At 35.8% G+C, this 22,782-nt stretch overlaps 3 protein-coding genes and 1 non-coding gene across 4 annotated transcripts; 2 read left to right on the plus strand and 2 right to left on the minus strand.

Moving 5' to 3' along the window:
- Nucleotides 1-7,991: 7,991 nt before the first annotated feature.
- Nucleotides 7,992-10,175, minus strand: LOC133291797 (uncharacterized). Its single transcript, XM_061490128.1, has 3 exons — nucleotides 9,831-10,175; nucleotides 9,464-9,728; nucleotides 7,992-8,366 (listed from the first exon to the last, which is right to left on the minus strand). The coding sequence occupies exons 1-3, from the start codon at nucleotides 9,952-9,954 to the stop codon at nucleotides 8,141-8,143; spliced, it is 615 nt and encodes a 204-aa protein (XP_061346112.1). The 5' UTR covers nucleotides 9,955-10,175; the 3' UTR covers nucleotides 7,992-8,140.
- A 1,433-nt stretch (nucleotides 10,176-11,608) lies between these two features.
- Nucleotides 11,609-13,132, plus strand: LOC133291740 (uncharacterized). Its single transcript, XM_061490049.1, has 2 exons — nucleotides 11,609-12,372; nucleotides 12,469-13,132. The coding sequence occupies exons 1-2, from the start codon at nucleotides 11,609-11,611 to the stop codon at nucleotides 13,130-13,132; spliced, it is 1,428 nt and encodes a 475-aa protein (XP_061346033.1).
- Nucleotides 13,133-17,724: 4,592 nt separating this feature from the next.
- Nucleotides 17,725-17,875, plus strand: LOC133291806 (U4 spliceosomal RNA). The gene has a single exon (XR_009748838.1). It is a non-coding gene; the product is annotated as a U4 spliceosomal RNA (small nuclear RNA).
- LOC133291741 (uncharacterized) lies at nucleotides 17,748-18,427 on the minus strand. Its single transcript, XM_061490050.1, has 2 exons — nucleotides 18,420-18,427; nucleotides 17,748-17,883 (listed from the first exon to the last, which is right to left on the minus strand). Exons 1-2 carry the CDS (start codon nucleotides 18,425-18,427, stop codon nucleotides 17,763-17,765), a joined length of 129 nt encoding a protein of 42 aa, XP_061346034.1. The 3' UTR covers nucleotides 17,748-17,762.
- Nucleotides 18,428-22,782: the final 4,355 nt, after the last annotated feature.

The raw sequence follows: 22,782 nt of genomic DNA on the forward strand, positions 1-22,782 counted from the left end.
GAAATACAATAAGTTAACCCATTTTTACAAGGACTTATTACTCTCATTTTACTACATAGAATTTTTTTCTCCCTTTACACTTCGAATTTTGTGGTTTGTTTGTTTGTTTTTTTCAAATAGTAGTAGGGCCTATTATTTATTGTCTTAGTCTCAGCTGCAAAAACAAATTTTTTTTGTTGTGAAAGAAGAGAAATGAAACCCTTTTTACAACTCCAAAACAATTTTTTTTTGTATATAAAAGGAATTAAAAGCAAAGTTACAGAACCCTGACCATCCTAGGCCAAGCTACACCTCTATAGTCTCTATCTACTAACTCGACACAACCTACAGGAGGATGATCAAAGAAAACAGTTTTCCAAACTAGAGTACAAGCAAAATTAGCAAGCCAATCGGCTACCCCATTTCCCTCTCTATAGATATGCTTGAATTCCACTTGCCAATCCCAGCTTCTGATCTGGCCAATTTTGTTGATTAATCCAGCTAGAGGATGATTTTCAGCAACTCCCTCAGTAATTAAATTCAGAGCAACCTGAGAATCTCCTTCAATGATAACTCATCTATGACCAAGGTCCCATGCCATTTGTAATCCCAATAACATTCCCCAGATTTCAGCTTTAATTGAGTTACAAACTCCCAACCTTTTAGCAAATCCCTTCAGCCAATGTCCAGACTCATCCTTTAAGCTTCCTCCACATCCTCCCTGCAAATTGCCACTTTTGGAAGATCCATCAGTGTTGATTTTAACCCATCCCATAGGTGGGGGGGCCCATTGAACCAAAGTCTCCTTTTTCATTCTGTTATGAAGTCCAATTCTGTTATACAAAGAATTTGCATCCAAAAAATTTGTTAAGTAAGTGCAAGCCTGCCTGGTTGTGTTCCCCTCACTTGGGATTTCCCCTTCAAAAATAAAATTGTTTCTTTCTTTCCAGATAAACCAACAGATAATGCCAAATAGAATGTTCCCTTTCAATCCTCTCAGCATACATTTCTTTGGGTCCAGGTTCACATACAACCAATTCTGTAGATGAAGAGAAAAGAACTCAGTCCACTTATCTGGCTCAATTAAGGATTTCCAAATCTTTTCTGACCAACTACAATCCCTCGTCACATGGATACAATCTTCAGTATCATTAAGACATCTGGGGCACAAACTAGAAGTTGCCAAGTGTCTCTGGACTCTTCTCGAGTTAGTTAGAAGGTTTTCCCCAAGTAGGAGCCATATGAAAGTTTTTGCTCTAGGAGGTCCATCCCATTCCCAAACTAAATTCCAATGATACTGTAAGTTATTTGACTCTTCATTGCACAACATGTTAAAAGCAGATTTAATGGAGAAGATACCATCCTGGGATAGCTCACAGATTATTCTGTCATCCTCCTCTTCTGGACTAGGAGGGAAAAACCCCGCAATAAGGTTGAGAGCTTCTTGGGGAACCAACTGGCTAAAATCCTGCCACTTCCAATCTCCATTGACATCAACCATATCAGCTAAAGCTACCTCATGTATCCCAAAGGGGATTTCCTGTAATTTGTGATTTATGAGCGGACCAATTGACAACCATTTATCAAACCAAAAAGATATTCCCATGCCATTTCCCACCATCTTTTTTAGCCTTCATAGACCTTTTGCCAAACCTGAGAAATCCCCAACCAGAGATTTGAACAAACTGTTTTCTTAGGGATATTAGGCAACAGACTATTCTTCGCTTTGTATTTATTTTTCAAAACTTGCACCCATAGTTCTTCCCTATGAGTCATTAATCCATGACCAATCTTTATCAGGCAAGCTTTATTAGTCAATCTCAGATTCCTGATTCAACAACCCCCATTCTTCTTTGCTTTGCATACCACACTCCAAGGGGAAGCATGGATCTTTCTATTCTCTTTATTCGAACCCCAAATAAAGCTTCTCAATTTCTGCTCCACAGCCTCACAGGTGCCAATCGGTATCAGGGAAGTCTGCATAGCATATGTAGGAAGGGCTGACAGAACAACTTTAGTTAGCACCACCCTACCAGCCAGAGACAAACATTTTTCCTTCCAAGCATTTAACTTTCTATTTGTCTTATCCAAAATGAATCTGAAAGTATTCTTGTTTACCCTTTTATGAAAGATGGGGATCCCAAGATATTTACCTAAATCAGCAGTAACTGCAAAATTAAGAATTTGACTTAGCTCCCTTCTTCTATTATGATTTACATTCTTGGAAAAGAAACATCTAGTCTTACTGTTGCTAATTTTCTGTCCAGAGGCACAGAAAAATTGACTCAGAATGCTCACAATCAGATTGGCTTGTTCTCCACTAGCTTCTGGGAAAATTAGGAGATCATCCGCAAAGAATAAATGAGATATTGGGGGTCCATCTTTTCCATCTTAACCGGATACCAGTCTTTGTTCTCTACTGCTGAACTGATCAAGTGTCCCAGCCTCTCAATACATAACACAAAAAGATAAGGAGATAGAGGATCTCCTTGTCTAATCCCTCTTGAAGGGGAAAAGTATTCAGTTTGTGTTCTATTCCATAAGATGTTCATGGAAGGAGAAGAAACACAGGTCATAATCAGTTCTACAAGCTTCCTGGGCAGTCCAGTCAAGTGTAAGGTTTCCTCCACAAAGGACCAACTAACTCTATCATAAGTTTTCTCTAAGTCTACCTTTATAGTCATCCAACCCTTCCTACCTCTCTTGGATCTCATGGTGTGGAATATCTCCTGGCTAATGATGATGTTATCTGAGGCCTGTCTTCCTTTCACAAAGCTACATTGATTTGGCATTATTAAGGAGCTCATGTGATCCTTGAGCCTAGCAGTAATAATCTTTGAGATGACTTTGTATACGAGATTGTATAAACTGATGGGTCTAAATTAGCTTATCAGCTCTGGGTTCTCAACTTTAGGAATTAAACAAACTAAAGTTTGATTTATACCTGCCATCTTCACTGGATCATTGAAGACCTCATTTAATAGCTTGGTTACAGATCTGCCCACTTTATCCCACTGTGTATGAAAGAAAACTGCATGTAGGCCATCAGCACCAGGGGCTTTAAAAGGCTGCATCTTGAAAATGGTTCTTCTAATTTCCTCCACATCAGGAATCTTTCCAATGTTTCTCCACTTCTGGCCCTCTAACACTGTGAATAAATTCTCAGTGTTCAGCTTCTGTTTACAATGATTTTCTTCCTCATACAGATTTTTAAAGAAGCCTACAACCATATCTTTGAGAGCTTCTTGGTCCTGAATCCACTCTCTCCTCTCGTCCTTAAGTGTTATGACCTTATTTCTTATGGTTCTTGCAACTGTTGCAGCATGAAAGAACCTTGAGTTCATGTCTCCAAACTCGAGCCAATTACTTCTAGACCTTTGAAACCAGGTGATCTCCTCTTGGATATAAATTTTATTAAGTTCCTGCCATAACTCCCTATGAAATATTTATAGGGATTCATTTGAACCCCCATTGAGCTGGTTATCTACTCCTCTTAACTTCCTTTGAATCTGAAATTTTCTTCTCTGATCCTCCTTGAATTTATGTTGATGTCATTCAACAGCTTCCTTCTGGAAATCATCTTTAGCAGGAATCCAGTTTTTATTCCCACTCCAACACTTGTTCACTACTCCACTAAAACTGTCATTTGTCAACCAAGCAGCTAAGAATCTGAATGGTTTGATTCCTCCTAAACAAGGAGCTCCACTGTCATCTTTTAATATAATCGGTCTGTGATCAAAACCATGGAAGTGAGAGCGGACTATGGATCTGTTAGGAAATCCCAGGAACCAGTCATCATTCACCACCAGCCTGTCAATCCTGTCTTGAAGGGCTCCTCTTTTCCAAGTAAATTTGGGTCTGAGAAGCCTAAATCCGACAAGCCACAATCATTGAGGCAATTTTCAAAGTCTTGCATACTTCCCCAACCAACTTCAGAACCACCTTGTTTGTCTCCTTCAACATAGGCATTAAAGTCACCCATGACAGCCCATTTTTCAAATCCACTCTAAGCTATTCTCCTCGAGCCATTCCAAAGCTCCATCCTATCTGACCTCCTGGGACTGCCATAAATAAATGTGAACTTTTCTTCAACTCCAGAATTTATCCAACAAAGGCTTGTATGGACAAATTGATGGTCCTCCTCAATTATCTTCACATTCGTACGTATTTTATTCCATTACCACCCGAAAAACCCACAGCATCTCTAATGAAAAAGCTATCAAAGCCAAGTCTTCTAGCTACACGCTCAGCCTTTTTACCACTAATTCTAGTTTCTAGCAGAGCTAGAACTTGAATTTTGTTTTGAAAAACCATATCCTTTATGAGGGAGGAGAATCCTTTTTTCCCCGCCCCTCTACAATTCCAAGTACAAACTATCATAAAAAACTGGAAATAAAATACAGGACAGAGACCAACCTTAAACTAAACCAAATCCTTGGTTATTGTCTTGCTGCCTATGGCATTAGTTATGTCATCTAGAGCCATTGCAACTCTTCATTCTTGGCACGAAGCCTTACCTTCACCAACACCATCAGGAGGATTTTCCTTTATACCAGAAGAAATCAAATTGGCATTTAACTCACTTCTTGCTGGAAAATTTGATCCAAAGCTCCCAGATGACTTTGTACTAAGAGACTGTTCCCCATGAGTAATCCCTTTGTTCCTTCATCTGTCTACCAGGATAGTTTCCCTCCTTGTATTGATCTGCATACTCTCCTTATTCACCTCCTGAGGATGAGAGTTTAAAACTTTTTTCCCCAAGACTTTGGCTTCTACTCCTTGCATCTGTTTATTTGCATTGCTTTCTGTGCTACTCTTTTTCTTTCTTCCATTTTGGCTCTTCTTCTGACTAGTTTCACCCTCAGACTTGGTAACATTGGCTCCCAAAGCTGAGGGATAAACCTTCTCCCCTACAGTACCCTCTTCTTTATTTACTTCTGGTGGACCAAATCTTGATCCAGCAGCATAAATCATAGGTGATTTGCTACTTCCTTCTGTGCCAGCTTTCTCTTTACTCGTTTGGACTTCCTTCTGTTTTTGATTCTGCATTTGCCTTTTATTTTTCTTTCTCTGGACTGTCATCCAACTACCAAAGCCATTCTCTTCTTGGCTCTTCTCTATCTCTTCTTTGTTATTAGCTACTATGTGAGTGTGATCCATTTTCTGACATGAAACCTCCTTCCCATTATCATCCCTATTTTTCTTCAATTTCTCTGGATTAATCAGACATTGATCCTTCCTATGACCATACTTTCTACACAGGAAACAGATCATGTGTAATCCTTCGTAGCCAATGTATAACTGCCTCTGTCCTATCCTGAATTTTGAAAGAAGGCTATTGCTCAAATCAATTTCAACCCAGATTCGAGCAAACCTGCGCTTGTCAGTAATTTCTTCAAGATGTCCTTGGCCACTGATCCTCAGAGAACTTTCATCAATCCTCAAAGTTCTTCCCACCATATTGCCCATTCTCCAAAGATCCTTGTGGGTATAGAATTCCCTATGTACTCCTGAGATTCTGATCCACACCGCCAGGTTTTTTACTCGATCATCATACGGATCAAAATTGGGCCTCCACCTTTGCACTATATGATAGTGGTCAGCCGCAATCCATGGACACTGCTGCTGTACAAAGAGGTAGTCTTGTATTTTTTCAAATTCAACCATATAATGGTCATTTTCCAGATCCAAGACCTTGTAATCTCCTTCAAGATTCCAGAGTCTATGCAATCTGTTCCACAGGAATTTTGCCCCTAGTCTCTTCCCCATGAGCTTGACTATCAGGGCCTTCCTCCATCTTTTGCACTGTTCGAGCTTTTCCAAGACGTCAAATTGGTAGAACGGGTTCAGAGGATCATCATCCCCTGACTGTTCGTACGCCTTCAAAGCCTTCTCATCTTCACATTCCTCCCTTCTGCATTCAACAAGCCAGTCGTTGTCTTCATCTTCGGGGTTGCCATCCCAAACTCCATTAACGCGCAGAAGATGGTCTTTATACGAAACCAATTTTCGCGAGTCTCTCTTGAGATCTTCTTCGTCACCATGAACCAGATCCGTCGCCTCCACTTCCAACGACTGATCCTCACTTCCAGCTTCAACCTCCATTGCGCCCGCAATCTGAGGTTCTTCATGCATCTCCAGATCCATCATAGTCTCACCCTTTGCCTTCTTCAAATCCCTACCGATCGCTATTTCCCCCTCAGGATTGAGGGATCTTCCCCCTTTTCCCACCATAAACCGCGAAAACCTAACAGAGCTCTACAACTGTTTCACACGCGCCCACGCGCTCTGGATATAGTTAAGCCAAAAAAAAAAAAAACAATTTATTGTTTATGCTGAGTTTAGACCAATATTTGTAATGGAAATATCTCATACATCATACAAATGCCCATTACGTGACCATGATGAAGTATGAACAACTGTTTGTTGCACTGTAGCAAACATCTTAAAGATTTTTATTTTTATTTTTATTTTGGAATTTAAGAATGAAATGGATGCATCTCAGAAGAATGTCATTCATAAAAGTATATCGTTAAATCACGATAGGAGTGTCCATCAATCGATCCAAACTATGGTGATCAAGCCAAGAAATCGATAATCAAATTAATCAAAAATCAAAAAAATCAAAAACCAAAAAAAACTCGTATACTTTAAATGGATTGGATCAATTTTTGTTTTGATTGGTGAAAACTCATCCAATCAAAATCAATTCAATATATTATATATTTATTATTTTTGACTTGGAATTTTAAATGTTATTAATAGCAAATTATCTTGTTTTAATTTTTTATTGTCTATTACTCTATTTTAACTATTCATGTGTTTTAAGATTTGAATTTTTCAATTGTTTATAACTTTATATAGCTTCATTTAGATATAACTAGTGATTTATATGACTGAAATTTTAGGCTCTTCAAAAAATTAAAAATCAATCTAATCCAATCTGAATAAAATTGAATTGAATTGGATTTAAAAAAAAAATTCAAACCGAATGAATGATTAAATGATCAAATTGAATATATTGGATAAAATAATTTTTACTTTAAAACTGATCCAAACAAACATCCTCAATCGCAGACAATCCATCTTAAATGTTATTATGATATTTATACAACAATAGAAATAACATAATCTGACCGTCAGTCTATTATTAGTCACGTTTAATGTAGTAAAGCGAAATCTAGCGTCAATACCACTTTTGTCTCAAATGTCAGTTGTAACATCTCTACCAGAATACTAACATAAAAGCAAACACTAGTTATGGTGTTTGGCTCATTTTCTACATAAAAAATCTATCATAAAATGGTAGGCATTATATTTAGTGTACTTTTAGTTATATTAAGATAGTTTAGCGAAGGGCTTTTGGCAAGAAGCTCTTGTTGAACCTAAAAATAAAAATAAGAAAGATCAAAACACATATTACCGAATAAGTATCAAAAGAATCCGCGGGTGGATTAATTTATAATAAGAAAATATGTTATTCTACCTACCATTTTTTCTGTCTATCTTTGCCTACTGTCATTCAACAACATTAGATCAAAATTTCAACTACATTTTTCATCTCTTATTGAGATTCTGATCTAACGGTATTGAAGGGTAGTAATCAAAGGTAAGCAGAATTTTTCATCTCTTATTGAGATTTTGATCTAACGGTGTTGAAAAATAGTAAACAAAGGTAAGCAGAAAAAATGATAGATAGAATAATTTGTCCCTATAATAAGACCAAAATTGATTCATCCAATCAAAATTGAAAATATTATTTAGTAATTTTGAAGAAAATAAAAAAGGGCCCTTTTTTTTTAAAAAAAAAAGATTTTATTAATCTCATGTTAGAAGAGATAAGTTATCTGATGTCATAATGATAAATTTGTGGGCTCCATCATCTGAAAAATAAAAAATAAAAGAAAAAAAGATGATACAGTTATCGAATGGTGTGTAAGAGAAAAAGTTATCACATGTAGCATAAGAATAATTTTTTTCAAAAAAAAAAAAAGACAACTACTCTTTACCATTTTCCTTTTTTTCTTTCTGCACAATATCAAACATCCACATGTATGGGGTCGGATAACTAACTAGGAGGCCTAGCTTAAAAGAAAGGGCAAAAAAAAAAAAAAAAACTGGTTCAAAGGAGTGGAGGACTACTGAATCCAAGGAAAAGATCCTATGAGATGCACCTCATGGAGTAAGTGGTCACAGGCGAATCCATGGTGGGAGCACCACCACCGTACACTCTAGCGTGATCACTCTCCAACCCGTAATCCATCATCGGACGGTACTCCAAATCCTCATCATGATCAAACACAAACTCTGGAATCTCCACCTCGTTCCTCCTCACATTCTCCCATAGATAATCAACCCTGCTCATGTACCTCACTTTCCCGTACAGCCTACCACACGCAATAGAAGCCCAATATTAGTCATTCAATTCAATTAGTAATAAACAATTTACAGCTATAGTTTATGGGATTAGTTTTTGACAAAGATATGACAGCTATACTTTTTTCCAGCTATATTTTATCTCATATATATATATATATATATATATATAGTTTATCATTTTTCAAATTGATTTTATCTCTGACTACTAAATTATACGTACAAAGATGAATCAATGATAATAAAAAGAGAGAGAGAAAAAGAGAATCATAACCATTCAAAAGTGAATCAATTAATATAAGAAAATAAATAAATAAAATGACGTAATTTTGTGATAGCCGGAGATAAACTTATCTCAAGCTTCAAGCTGCTTGAGAAATATTTTTTCCATATATATATATATAGGATACTTTGACATTTCATCTGAAAGTCATCAGATCAAAAGATCAATGATGTCACATGCTTACAAATCAGAGTCGTTTATCTTTTTTGATCTGATGACTTTCAGATAAGGTATCAAATTTGAAATTTGACACTGGTGTCAAAGAATCCTACCTCATATATATATATATATATATATTATATATATATATATGTATATATATATATATAAATGTGAGGGATCTATATATATACAAGATTAATATTTTTTTTCTCTTCTCTTTATATACATTTATATATATATATACATATATATATATATATATATATACGCGATAAAATTATGTTATACGACACAAAAAGCATTACTATCATAATTTATAAATATATAAAAAATTAAAGAATAAACTTGGATCCTCAACAAAAAAAAAATACAGAATCCATTTTTTTTCTTAAAAAAATTTGATCCGTGATTCCTATGAAAATTCAATTCTTTAAAATTGTGATAACTCAAAAATTAAAAATAAACTCCTATTAGTCACCCAAAAAGAACAAAAATAATTAATATAGCTATTTTTTTGAAGGGAATAAAATGATTTCATATTTTTTTTTGTTGAGGATGAAAAGGATATTTAGTCAAAATTAAATGTGATTAACGTTTAATTAGGCCAAATTGTGCATAATGCAAAGGAATTCGAAAATTTTCCGTGGTGTTACTCATGCATACCCTGCATTGAAGATAAAACGGCCGAAGGTGGCGAGGAAAAGGCGGGACTGTAGGCCTGGGTGAATAAAATAAACGGCTTCTAGATTTTCCTTCACGTTCGCCGGAATCGCGTCGTAGATCGATCGGAGGGTGGAGATTCCGGGAAAATTCTCGCTCCGATGAACGCCGGTGTGCACGTAGAGCACCGAGAATTTCCTCTTCCCAAGCTTTCGGAAAACCCTCTCCTCCAGGTACTTCTTCAGAACGTCAACGCTCACAAACTGCGCTGAATCACGTCAAATCGAATAAACGAAAATAAAATAAGATTCCGTCAATTTTCATTCACGAATCGATCTGAGTTAAGAGGTGATTAGAATATTGAGTTTACCAGGGAAGAATTTGCCGATAATGCGAAGGATCTTGCGGCCATGCTTGTCTCTGCCTTTGATCTTGAAGACCTCCAATTTGTTGAGCAACTCTTCCTGTTCAAGTTGAGATATGGTAGCACTCATTTTTTATTTATTTTATTTTATTTTTTGTATTTGTTTGTTTGTTTTGAGGAAGCAGAAGAGAAAGGGTAATGACTAGGTAGAAAGAGAAAAAAAGGATTTGCTAGTGTGAGTGGAAAGAAGAGAAGAGATGAGCATATAAAGAAGATAGAAGGGTGTGATTGTGATGGCTATGATGAATGTGCATAGGGATTAAAAGGGGTTGCGAGATAAATGAAAGACAAACAGAACGTAGTAATGATTTTGTAATGGACAGATTTGAAAGAGTGAGTTAAAACAAGAGATTAGAAATTCATGGGAGAATGGGAAAGAGGATTGAAAGGCATGGAAAAAAAAGAAACAATTTTGCGGTTTCGCCGTCACAGGGCATATTCCAAAGAATCTTCTATATTTTAGAAGCCTACGTGGGCCCCACACGGGTGTTTATTCGGGTTTACCACGCACGGACGATCACAGCCGTACATTCGTTCGCGATGGATGAACAAGGATTTGTCCGTAATCACCGTAATTTAGACTTAATAGTTAATACCGTTATTTTAATGCGGGGTTGGCTAATGGTATTATACTATTATGGCAATGCTAAAGAAACCGCGATGAACAAGGATTTGTCCGTAATCATCGTAATTGTAACAAAAATATGATTAATTAATGCGGGTGGATATCTAAGAAAAATTAAAATTAGGATTATACGTGTTATGGATATATATCATATCCTAACTACTCACCTAAGAATTCACTAAGAGATAAATACATAATTATCTCAACAATATTAAGCAATTAAATACTCAAGATAAGGACCTTATTCCAATAGAAAGGGAGCTGAATCCTAACACAATCTGGGAGATCTCAAAGTCCCAAGCCTAGGAAGGTAATCTTTATAAATAAGAGCCTAAAGACCTCAGGTACACATTTTGAACCTAATTATTATTACTGCCAATATTGTGCACACACCCACGTCCTGGTTATAAGCCTATTGTTTGTGCGCAATGATTGAGATATTGGCCATAGGCCAAATACATACCTATTCTTATGGTACCTCTGAACGCATATCATACGGTATAGCAATACAGTCTTTCTAGGACCGAACATTGACGCCGTCTCTGGAACGATAAATTTCGATTCCCATTCCACGATGACGAACACCCGTTCGACTTCCAGCACTGCCCAGCCGCTGCCACACCTGTCTGCGCTGGAACATCTCCAATCAAAAGTGTCTCCTGTGTTGGTGGATGTCCAGATCGGAGAGGTCGGCACGCAAGTGCCGCCCTTCAGAGCCCAGACCAACGCGTCGGTGGAGACAGCACGTCCACCTCCACAGAATGATCAGCCAGGGGATGTGGTCACTAGGGCCATGAATGCAATCCTTCAAAGGATGCAAGAGATGGAGAACAGATTCCTAGCTTAACAAAGGTTGGATGCCCAGAGGATGGAGGCATTGGAGGCTGAGCTACGAAACCATAACACTGAAGGCCGAGCTGGAGGAGCAGGCCAAGTTGAAACTGGCAGGCCGCAACAATAGAACACGGCCACGACAACCGAGACTGTGCGGAGCCCTCGCCATGGCAACCACCAAGAAGGCAGAGGACCGGTCAACAACCAAGGAGATAATTATCTCCATGATGAGGAGGCTAATGATAGTCCATTCACTGAAAGGCTCATGAACTTGGCAATTACGCCGAGATTCAAAAGTGTTAGGATACCTCCATATGACGAAAGTCAATACTCAGATGCCCACTTAGAGGCTTTCAATACCGAGATGCTGTTCAACGGGATAACTGGACCTATTAAGGCCAGAATCTTTGCGACGACATTGACAAGTCAGGCAATGTCATGGATAACAAGGCTCCCGAGGAACTCGATCGATTCGTTCGAGGACCTGGCTCGAACTTTCCGTCTGAATTTTGCAACGAGTAAGGCACATCCGATGCCGGCCTATGCCTTAGGAATAATCCGGCAAAAGGAGAATGAATCATTGAGGAAATACCTCGATCGATTTAAAGATGTCGCCCTCAAGGTCCGGAACCTAACTGAACCAGTACACCTGCATCTGATCATCTCAGGATTAGATGGCGACTCTCCACTCGCAAAGTCAATCTATAAGAACCCGGTCAACGATCTGGAGGAGTTCCGACGAAGGTCGGACAAATATATAGATATTGAAGACATACATAAGGCTTATGGAGAGTCCAGAGGACGGAGTCCGAATCGCTGGAGCCCAAGCAAGAATAACAAAGACCGGGATCAGCAGGGATCAAAGAAAGGAAACGACTCTCGTGACAAGAGATCGGATGACCGATCTCCAAGAACCAAGTATGACACTTACACACCATTAAACATGTCCATATCTCGGATATGGAAAGAGGTGGCTCAGACCGAGATGCGTAATGTTGAGAGACCTCGACCCCTCAAGAGCAAGAGCGGGTTGGACAAAAACAAATATTGTGCTTTCCATAACCAGAACGGTCACATCACGGATGACTGCTGGGATCTCTAAGATGCTATCAAGAAACACATCAGAGAGGGGAAATTGAAACAATACATTATCCGAACTCAGGGCAAGAAGAACAGCAAGCGAAGGCAAAGAAGTCGGAGCAGAAGTCACAGCCTTAAGAGGGAGGAGAGAAAAGATCGGGAACAAGACCGTCCTCCAAAGGGCAAAAAGGTCGAAGATAAAGATGAGGAGTTTCAAGAAGCTAAATTCGAGTGCAATGTGATAAGCGGAGCTTTGGGTGGAGGAGGTGATACTGCAAATGCAAGAAGAAAATACCTAAAGGAGGTCATGTCCGTCAGAGACAGGCCAACCTTCAAAGGAAGAGCCAACAACCCTACTCCCCCAAGACTGTCCTTTACTCAAGAAGACCTAGAAATGGTCGTACCTGGACACACTGATGGATTGGTGGTTACCGGGGTGTTAGTTAACTGCCGGGTTAAGAGAATCTTCATTGACCGTGGAAGTTCGGCAGACATACTCTTTTGGAACGCTTTCCAAAGGATGAACTTGGATGAAAAAGACCTGAAACCCTACGCCGCCAAGCTGATTAGGTTCAACGGAGAGTCATCCCCTCTAAAGGGATATATAGACTTGAAGCTGACCTTGGGGACGAAAGAATCGTTCCGAGCTAGAAGGGTTCAATTTGTGGTAGTAGATGCACCTTCCTCCTACAATGTGATCATTGCCTGACCTACAATCCACGAGTGGGACATGTTAGTCTCCACCAAACACCAAGCACTGAAGATGGTGGGATCAAAAAATGAGGTCATCACTATAAGAAGGGATCAGAAAGAGTCCTGGGAGTGCTATTACGAGACTTTAAGGATCAATCATGGAGGGCCGTCATCTCCCCCTAGAATCAGAGACGGAGGTAAAACCCCTACCAGAGACCAGTCGGTATACCCATGTGGAAACGAAGTAAACTTAGTCGAATTGGACATGAGGGAGGAGCTCTAAGCACATTGTCCAGAACCTCAAGGAGAGTTGGAAGACGTCAATATTGGGGAGGATGGCAAAGGACACACCAAAGTGGGAAAGGACCTGGAGGCCGAGGTTAAGAAGAAGTTAGTCTCCTTTCTCAATGAGAACTCTGACGTGTTTGCATGGAAGGCATCGGAGATCCCGGGAATAAACCCAACCTTTTGCTGTCACAAGCTTTCTAAGTACCCTGGGTCGAAACCAGTGTCTCAGAAGAAGAGAAAAATAGGTCCTGACCGACGCAGGCTCTGAACGAACATGTGGACGAGCTGTTAGAAGCTGACTTCATTAGAGAAATACAATACACCACTTGGCTGTCCAACGTGGTGATGGTGAAAAAACCTAGTGGGAAGTGGAGAATCTGCGTCGACTACACTGACCTCAATAAGGTCTGCCCAAAGGACTCATACCCGATGCCCAACATAGATCAGCTAGTTGATAATTCATCAGGATTTCAACTACTGTCATTCATGGATGCGTACTCTGGGTACAATCAAATCCCACTGCTCCCAGATGACCACGAGAAGACCGCATTCATCTCGGAAAAAGGAAATTTCTGCTACAACGTCATACCGTTCGGCCTCAAGAACGCCGGGGCGACTTACCAAAGGATGATGAACCGTGTCTTCCAAAACCAAATTAGAAGGAACCTGGAGGTGCACATTGACGACATGATCGTCAAGTCGGTGTACAAAACTACACATGTAGCTGACCTCAGAGAAAATTTCGAGCAATTGAGGGCTCGAAAAATCAGATTGAACCAGGCCAAATGCGTTTTTGGGGTACCAGCTGGGAAGTTCTTGGGCTTCATGCTCACCAACAAGGGAATTGAAGTCAACCCTAACAAATGCAAGGCCGTCCTTGAGATGAAGCAACCTAAAAGCAAAAAAGAAATCCAGCATCTCACAGGTCGCCTGACGGCCTTAACCAGGTTTCCGCCCAGGTCGACAAAAAAAGCCTTGCCTAAGAGCACAGAGCAAGAAGGATAAAAATCCTCAGTGACTCACAGCTAGTAACTTCGCAGGTCGAAAGAATATATCAAGCTAAAGGACCACTAATGATGAAATACCTCCAAGAAGTTAGAGAACTGTTGGCCGAGTTCGATGAGGCGGTGGTCCAGTACATACTCCGAAATGAGAACAACAGAGCGGACATCCTGTCAAAGCTCGCCAGCTCGAAAGGATCGGGAAATCATCGAACGGTCATACAGCAGAGCATCCCGGAGCCGACCTGCATCATGGTTATAACTAATAATGGAGACTGTAGAAGGCCAATAGTCGCTTACTTAGAGAAATGAAGTTGCCCGACGACACCCAAGAAGACAGAAAACTCGTGAAGAACTCAGCTTGTTTCACAATTGTGGAAGGGCAACTCTACAAAAAAGGTTTCTATACACCCATGCTTACGGTATAGCAATACAGTCTTTCTAGGACCGAACAATATGGAATGAGAAAATTAGGATTTGTCGATTTTAAAGAAAAAATATCAGATGCAATCCTTTCGATTTGAATTTTTTTTATAATTTGATCCAATCCATTTCAAGTTTATTCGGTTTGGATTGGATCGATTTTTAATTTTTTAAAAAGCCTAAAATTTCAGTCATACAAATAACTAATTATATCAAAATAAAATCATTCAAAGTTATAAATCATAATAAAATTTAAGTCTTCAAACTAAAATAAATATTAAAAATCATGAATAGTTAAAATAGATAATAAAAAACTAAAATAAGTTAGTTTGTTATCAATAACGTAAAAGATTCCAAGTGTACAAAATAACAATATTTCAAATCAACATCTTTCGAAAATAATATATAATATATTAGATCAGTTTGGATTGGATCGATTTTTACCAACCAAATATAAAATCGATTGAATCCAATTAAAATATGCAAATTTTTTTTTTGATTTTCAGCTAATTGGATTATAGATTTTTTAACTTGATCATATTTAAATTAATTTAGATCAATTAAAGAAAGAAAGAAGGAGTAGAGAGAAGGAAACCAGGGAATTGTTATTCCGAAAAAGAATTCATTTGTTTATCTATTTCCAATTAAGTAATAATATATCTTATCTGTTTTTTTTTTTTTTGTAGTTAATATCTTATCTGTTTTATTTCTCTTATCTTTCGCTTTTAGCTTTTCTTTTCAAATTGTATTCGTAATATGTAGGAAAAATAATGTTCAAAATTGGAATGTTGAATGTATTTTCTTTTAGGTTGTTGCATCATAAATAATAGTCATACTTTAGGGCTATGCAAATATTACCAAATTTATCCAGCCTCTTCATTGACCATTCCTTTAATAATATTATTTTTTTAAAGTAGATTCCATTATCTTATTTTTGTTTTTAAGTGGATTCCTTTATCTTTTTTTCCCCTTGCATTCTTCTGTTTTTTTTCCCTGTTATTTAAAAATGTATCAAAGACTCATTATATACTTCAAAATATATATATATATATATATATATATATATATATATATATTAATTAAGTGTAATCATTTAAATCACGGTAAGTAAGTCTTTTATTTTTTTCACCATCATCAACCTATATTTACATATTTGATATTATTACAGTTATACCTATCATTTACGAAAAATTGCATTACTTTTATTTTCAAACAAAAATAGATAATAAATAATAATATTTTTTCTACAAATTTGATATTATTACATCTATTTCTTTTAATGTTATCATCAAATTACTCTAATCTTTCTTAATTCTTCGCATGAATTATGAAATGCAATTAGACAACATTATTTACTAATATTTGGGTTTAAGTCAAGTTAATGTAAAATTTGGTTATATTGTTATTTTACAATGCATTATCCCCTTATTAAAACAATACCAGTTTTGATGAAAACAATCCTAAAAAGTCAATATCTTTCAATAATTTAACAATACGTAATTAGATAAAAAAATCCAATTTGGATACCCTATTAGTGTATAATTATAATTTTGCATTCTATCATTTAATTTATTGACTCGTCATTAAAATATTTAGACCTTATATAATAGATGAGGTAGGATCCTTTGACACCAGTGTCAAATTTGAAGTTTGACACCTCACCTGAGAGTCGTTAGATCAAAAAAGATCAATGGTGTCACATGCTTACAAATCAGAGTCGTTGATCTTCTTTGATCTAACTGCTCTCAGGTGAGGTATCAAACTTCAAATTTGACACTGGTGTCAAATGATCCTACCTCATAATAGATATATATTTATAATGATCAAACTTATTTAATAATTTAATAATACATAATTGAATTGATAATATTAAAAAATATTATGTCAATAATGCATTAAAATTATATTCGTAGTAGTTAATTATGTGCAAAAATTAACACCGGTCTTAACAAATATATTTGTTGAGATAAACTAGAATTGCCTCTTGAAAGGAAATGAGTTCAATAAAAAGAATCCTGCGTATATTTATGTGAATTCTTAATTTGTCCAAATATTATTTATATATATATGAGTTGTCATTTTTGCCGCTGTTGCATGTACCGACGAAGAAAATATATATGTATATATGCATATTTATGTATGTATGTGTATTTGTGTGTATGTGTGCATACAACAAAATAAAATTAAAAAGAAAATAAGAAAATTTTAACAATTCAAACCAGCTAGATTCAAAGATTCTCTCAAAACCACCACCTTCTATTTCCACCGACAGACGAAGCTTGCCTGCAAGCCTTAGAAATCAACACACAATAAGTAACTTAAAATCGCAAACCAACTATGATTGCTATCATTCAATTACACCTCAATGGAATATTGATGAAAATTTTCCTCTATATTTGGGAAAAGAAAAAGAAATAATTTTCTTTCCCCATCTTATTTGTATAATATCTGCTTCTCTCAAATGGTGGCTGCCACTAGCGGATCGAGCAATGCCCCAATTTTCATAAGTGAGACATGGAAAATAACTTACTGGACAAAAAGAAGTTGTACGTTATATGAGTTGTTTTATGTGCTTTATTTTAGCCGCCCTATGTATCCTTCACGCATCCCATAGTTTGCTTCCACATTCTTCTTCGATTGTTCACATGAAACTTTATGATATATACCTTCTCTTTATATATATAAGGTTTTGAAGAATATGATTTTGGAATTTTTTGTTCAGTGCAAAGAATGCTGAAGTGGCGTGTGGTGTTGGAGAGCAAAACATAGTAGTTCCCCGCGTTGACAATTCAAGGGAGGGTAGGAGGACAGTGTAAAGGAAGTCCCACACCGCTGAGAGGAGGAATGACTGAGGTTGGAGTTTATATAAAACCAGAGCTAAGTGATTGCTTAAACCATCTTTGCGCTTGGGGCAATGACGCAGCTAGTGAGGTTCTAACCGAGGCGCGTCAATTGCTGGTTGAAAACTATTTCCAAACCCCCTCTTGGGCCTGGGTTTTGCCCGGGCCTTCGAGAATTTCTGGAAGGGCTCCCTTTGGGGTAAAGCTCTGCAACTCTAGTTCAAAATTTTTCCTTACGAGAGTGTTTTTCAATGTTATAGGAATCTGTAATGAAAAAGCTTTATTTCTTGCCAGGAATAAATAAGGTTCATTCATATTAGAATAAACTAAAATAAGAAAAAATCATTTACATTAAAATAAACTAAAATGTTAAAATCAATTAAATTTGATTCGACTCTATGTCTAAGGTCATGGTAATTTACATTTACACTACAAGCTCAATATACGTTTAATATATAAAAGTACTATCTTAGAATAAATAAGGTTCATTCATATTAGAATAAACTAAAATAAGAAAAAATCATTTACATTAAAATAAACTAAAATGTTAAAATCAATTAAATTTGATTCGACTCTATGTCTAAAGTCATGGTAATTTACATTTACACTACAAGCCCAACATACGTTTAATATATAAAAGTACTATCTTAATTCTAAGGAAAAAATTATTTTTATGTCACATCATATAAGTTTTCTTTCTTATCCACATTTTAATAAGGGTTTTATATATATCATGTTGTAGGAAACTTACAATGTCATGTTACTCTCACAAAAAGTGATGGCCCCACCTTGTTTTATTTTTTCTTCTTTCTTTTTAAGTGGGACCCACATCAAATATATAAAACCCTTTTAATAATTGTGTCATTTTTTTTAGAACAAACTAAAATAAGAAAAAATCATTTACATTAAAATAAACTAAAATGTTAAAATCAATTAAATTTGATTCGACTCTATGTCTAAAGCCATGGTAATTTACATTTACACTACAAGCCCAATATACGTTTAATTTATAACTGTACCATCTTAATTCTAACACTCGATTCTTTAATCAATTTTACAGAAGTGCTCTACAGAGTTTTGAGTAACAAAAATGTTAAAACAAAGGAAAAAATTATTTTTATGTCACGTGATATAAGTTCTCTTTCTTACCCACAATTCTTACCCACATTTTAATAATTGTGTCATTTTTTTTTTAGGTGGTAGAACTCACTAGTTTGTCATGAGATAACTATATTTTTTAACATGAGATTAATAAAATTCTAAAATAAATCTATTTCTTTTCAGGTATAAGAAAGGTTCGTTTACACTAACTAAACAAAAATATTAAAATTAATTAATTTTGATTCCACTCTTATGTCTAAACCCTAGAAGCCCAATATACTTATTTTATGACTCTATTATCTTAATTCTAACTCTCGATTCACCAATTAATTTTTCAAAAGTTTAATTTTTTGGTAAACAATTTTACATAAATTCTAATTTATTAAGAAAATAAATCTATTATAGAAAACAATTCATGTGCAATTGATTAACTTACAATTAAATTATATATATAGAGTTATGATATTCTTATTACTAATTTTTTTTACTACCACTCCACTACAACTTTAATCATCATTGGATTAGAGGAAAAATTAAATGAAAAGAGAAAAAAAAAATAACTTGTGAATAAAATAGTGATTAAAGTGGTAGTGGAGTGGTAGTAAAAAAAATTGGTAGTAAGAATATCCTACATATATATATATATATATATATATATATATATATATATATATATATATATATATATATATATATATAGAATTATCCTTCGACACAATGTCAAATTTTAAAATTTAATATCAAATCTTAACCGTTGATCGACGGTAATCAACGGTTATCATTTATTGAGAATTAATAATTATTTAATAAATTTGATTTTCAATAAATAATAACCGTTAATTGACAAAAATCAACGGTTAAGATTTGATGTCAAAGATCCTATATATATATATATATATTGAAAAATTTGTCAATTATATATATATATATATATTTTGGGTAGAAATGTCAATTGTAAGTTAAATCATTGAAATAATTCTCTAGTTGTGTTAATCTTCCGTCTGGAATTTTATAAACATGATTCTTAGTCAACTTAAAAATATTAACATAGATTATTTTTATAACTTAATGCAGTATTTAATAAATAATTTATATAGAAATCATGGTTTTTTAAAGCATAAATACGCAGACGAGACGAGTTTGCAAAAGAAAACAATACATAAAATTCATTATAGGAAATATCTTTCTTTTCATTGTATTACTATCGAATTTCATGTTTTGTAATTCGTTCCACACCAATATTAATTCATTTTCATCTCAAGTCTTTAAAATTTATTATCCTAGTTAAAAGGTACCAGTTCTGCAGCTATATCTACAATTTTCGTTAAATATTTATACCAAGGATAGCACTTATGTGACAAACTAAAAAGAAATTTAGATAACCATAAAACGAATAAAAGTTATAAAACCAAAAAGACCTTTTAAGGTAAAAAGGACAAAAAGTATACTTATACCTTTCTTTGTTATATTTCTTTTGGTTAATTTTATTTTTTTCAAACTTAGTATTTTTAAATTATTCTTCAATTTTTACGCTGCTTTTTATTCTCTCAGTACTTGCTATATATATAATTAATAATCTAACGTAAGATAAAATAACACCATGATTTATTCTTTTAGGTAACAAGAAAGGTAACATATTAATCAACCTTGTAATTCCAACCCCATACGTTATTAAAATTATAGAGTAAACACCCTTTTTAGTCCCTGGCAATATCTACGAAGTTCTTTTTAGTCCCTTGCAATAAAAAAGGACCAAATTGGTCTTGAAATTACAAAAAAAGGGCAACGTTAGTTCTTCTGTGAACTCCACCGTCACAGTCAAACTAACGGTGCCCATGTAGCACGTAAGTGTGATGACGGGGCTTGCACGAGGACCATTTTGGTCCCTGACAAAATGCACGAGGCCCATTTTGGTCCCTGACCACATAAAAATAAGACAAGACTTCGTTGAAATGTTTACATCTTGTGCTATGAATGCAAGAAAAGATTATCTTTTGGAATGGACCTGATATTGATCAATAACAGTGAATAACTGGACATATTAAATCTAGAAGGACCCGATTCAAATTCTGTAGAACACTACCTCTTAATGGTATCAAAAAGTTTAATTATATATTTCAAACTTATGTCCACAATTTTGTGAAATCTCATGCTCCAAAAGGTTTTTCATTGTTTCTAGGATTTTTCTTTTTCACTAGTCTTACTTCCAGCTCATTGTATCATGTGGCAGCTTGAACTATCTTTCTCCTCCTCAAGTTGCATCCTATATCTATTTTCTTCCTTTAGTTGTTTGCTTCTGTTTAGATTGTCTTTTACCATGTTTAGCATGTCATATTTCAGTTTATAACTTTTGCAGCTAACAGAAGTTCATCAACAAAGGTCATATCAATTATCGTATATAGGATGGCCATAACACCTTTTGGTAGTACATCTGCTGCACAATGGGGAATTCGTCCTCAGCTATTACTAAGATCCAGCATGACAGGCAAGGTTGCATCATCTAGCCACAAGTAAGTTCGATGACTAGATATTTGTTTTGTAGAATGGAAGTCGTGAAGGGGAGTGCTGTTAATATCAGTTTCTAAGGCACAAATTTATTTAACAATAAATTCGAGGTTTTAAGCTCCTATAATCCTATTCATGATTCTTGGTGGTGCACTTGTATCACACCATGAGAAAGAGATAAATTACTTTAAATGTTGTTTTCTCTATCATCATCGGGAAGAAAAGGGATATAATCATAAAAATTGGGTGTAATTTGTACTCTATGAAAGCATTAGTCTTAGTTAAATTGTATAGTTGTCATGAACTATTCAATATATTATGCTGAACGTCCTTTATTTGTCAATGTGCAGGATTTTTATTCTGTCCTTGGGGTTTCAAGAAATGCTAGTAAATCTGAAATTAAGAGTGGTATTTCTATTTGTTCCTGTCCTTATCTGACTACATGATCATATCTCCATTATTATAAATTGATATGTTCAAATGCAGTGTGTTGTTCAAATGCCATCTTTATGTAAAGCAAAATCAATTATCACATCAGGCTTCAGTTCGTTAACTATTTATTGATTACCCACCATTTTATAACCCTTTCTGATAAAAGGAGGGGATAAAAGGAGAGGGAATTTGTGGAGTGAGGAAAGCATGAATTAAGCATTTTGGGAGTTAGTTAGTTTGAGCTTTGAAGAAGCAGTTTTTGGTGTAGAAAAAGAGATAGAGATAAGGCGATTAGAGAGCTGTGGAACTTGCAATGGTTCAGGTGCTAAACCAGGGACTACACCATCCAGATGTAGCACTTGTGGAGGTCAAGGTCGGGTTGTCACATCAACAAGAACTACTTTAGGCATCTTCCAGCAGTCAATGACGTGCTCTTCATGCAATGGGACTGAGGAAATTTCAACACCTTGTAATACATGTTATGGGGATGGTCGAGTGAGGATGACGAAGCGGATAAGTCTGAAGGTCCCAACTGGAGTGAGGAAGACGACGTCGTCTGCTCAATTGAAAATCTCTCGACCCATTTTGCAGATAATCTTTTCTTGCATTCATAGCACAAGAGTAGACATTTCAAGTCCAATTTCTACGTGGTTAGGGACCTGGGCCCGTGCATTTTGTCAGGGACTAAAATGGTCCTCGTGCAAGCCCCGTCATCACACTAACGTGTCACATGGGCACCGTTAGTTTGACCGTGACGGTGGAGTTCACATAATGACTAATGTGACCCTTTTTTTTGTAATTTCAGGGACCAATTTGGTCCTTTTTTATTGCAAGGGACTAAAAAAGACTTCATAGATATTGCTAGGGACTAAAAAAGGTGTTTACTCTAATTAACATGTAGTGCAAAAAGTTAACAATTTAACTGTAAAACTTCGAAAAGGCCAATTTTTTTGAATAAGGTGTCCAAATTAAGTATTTTTTTTATTTCACATAACTTGTTGAGATCTATGCAATAACATCTCATTTGACATATTTTATATCTCACAAATACAGTTCGAATTTGCAATAATTATACT

Source organism: Gastrolobium bilobum, unplaced genomic scaffold, assembly GCF_033153095.1.
Source record: "Gastrolobium bilobum isolate Gb01-03AN ecotype WA unplaced genomic scaffold, APGP_CSIRO_Gbil_v1 utg1885, whole genome shotgun sequence".
In the NCBI taxonomy this organism is placed as follows: domain Eukaryota; kingdom Viridiplantae; phylum Streptophyta; class Magnoliopsida; order Fabales; family Fabaceae; genus Gastrolobium; species Gastrolobium bilobum.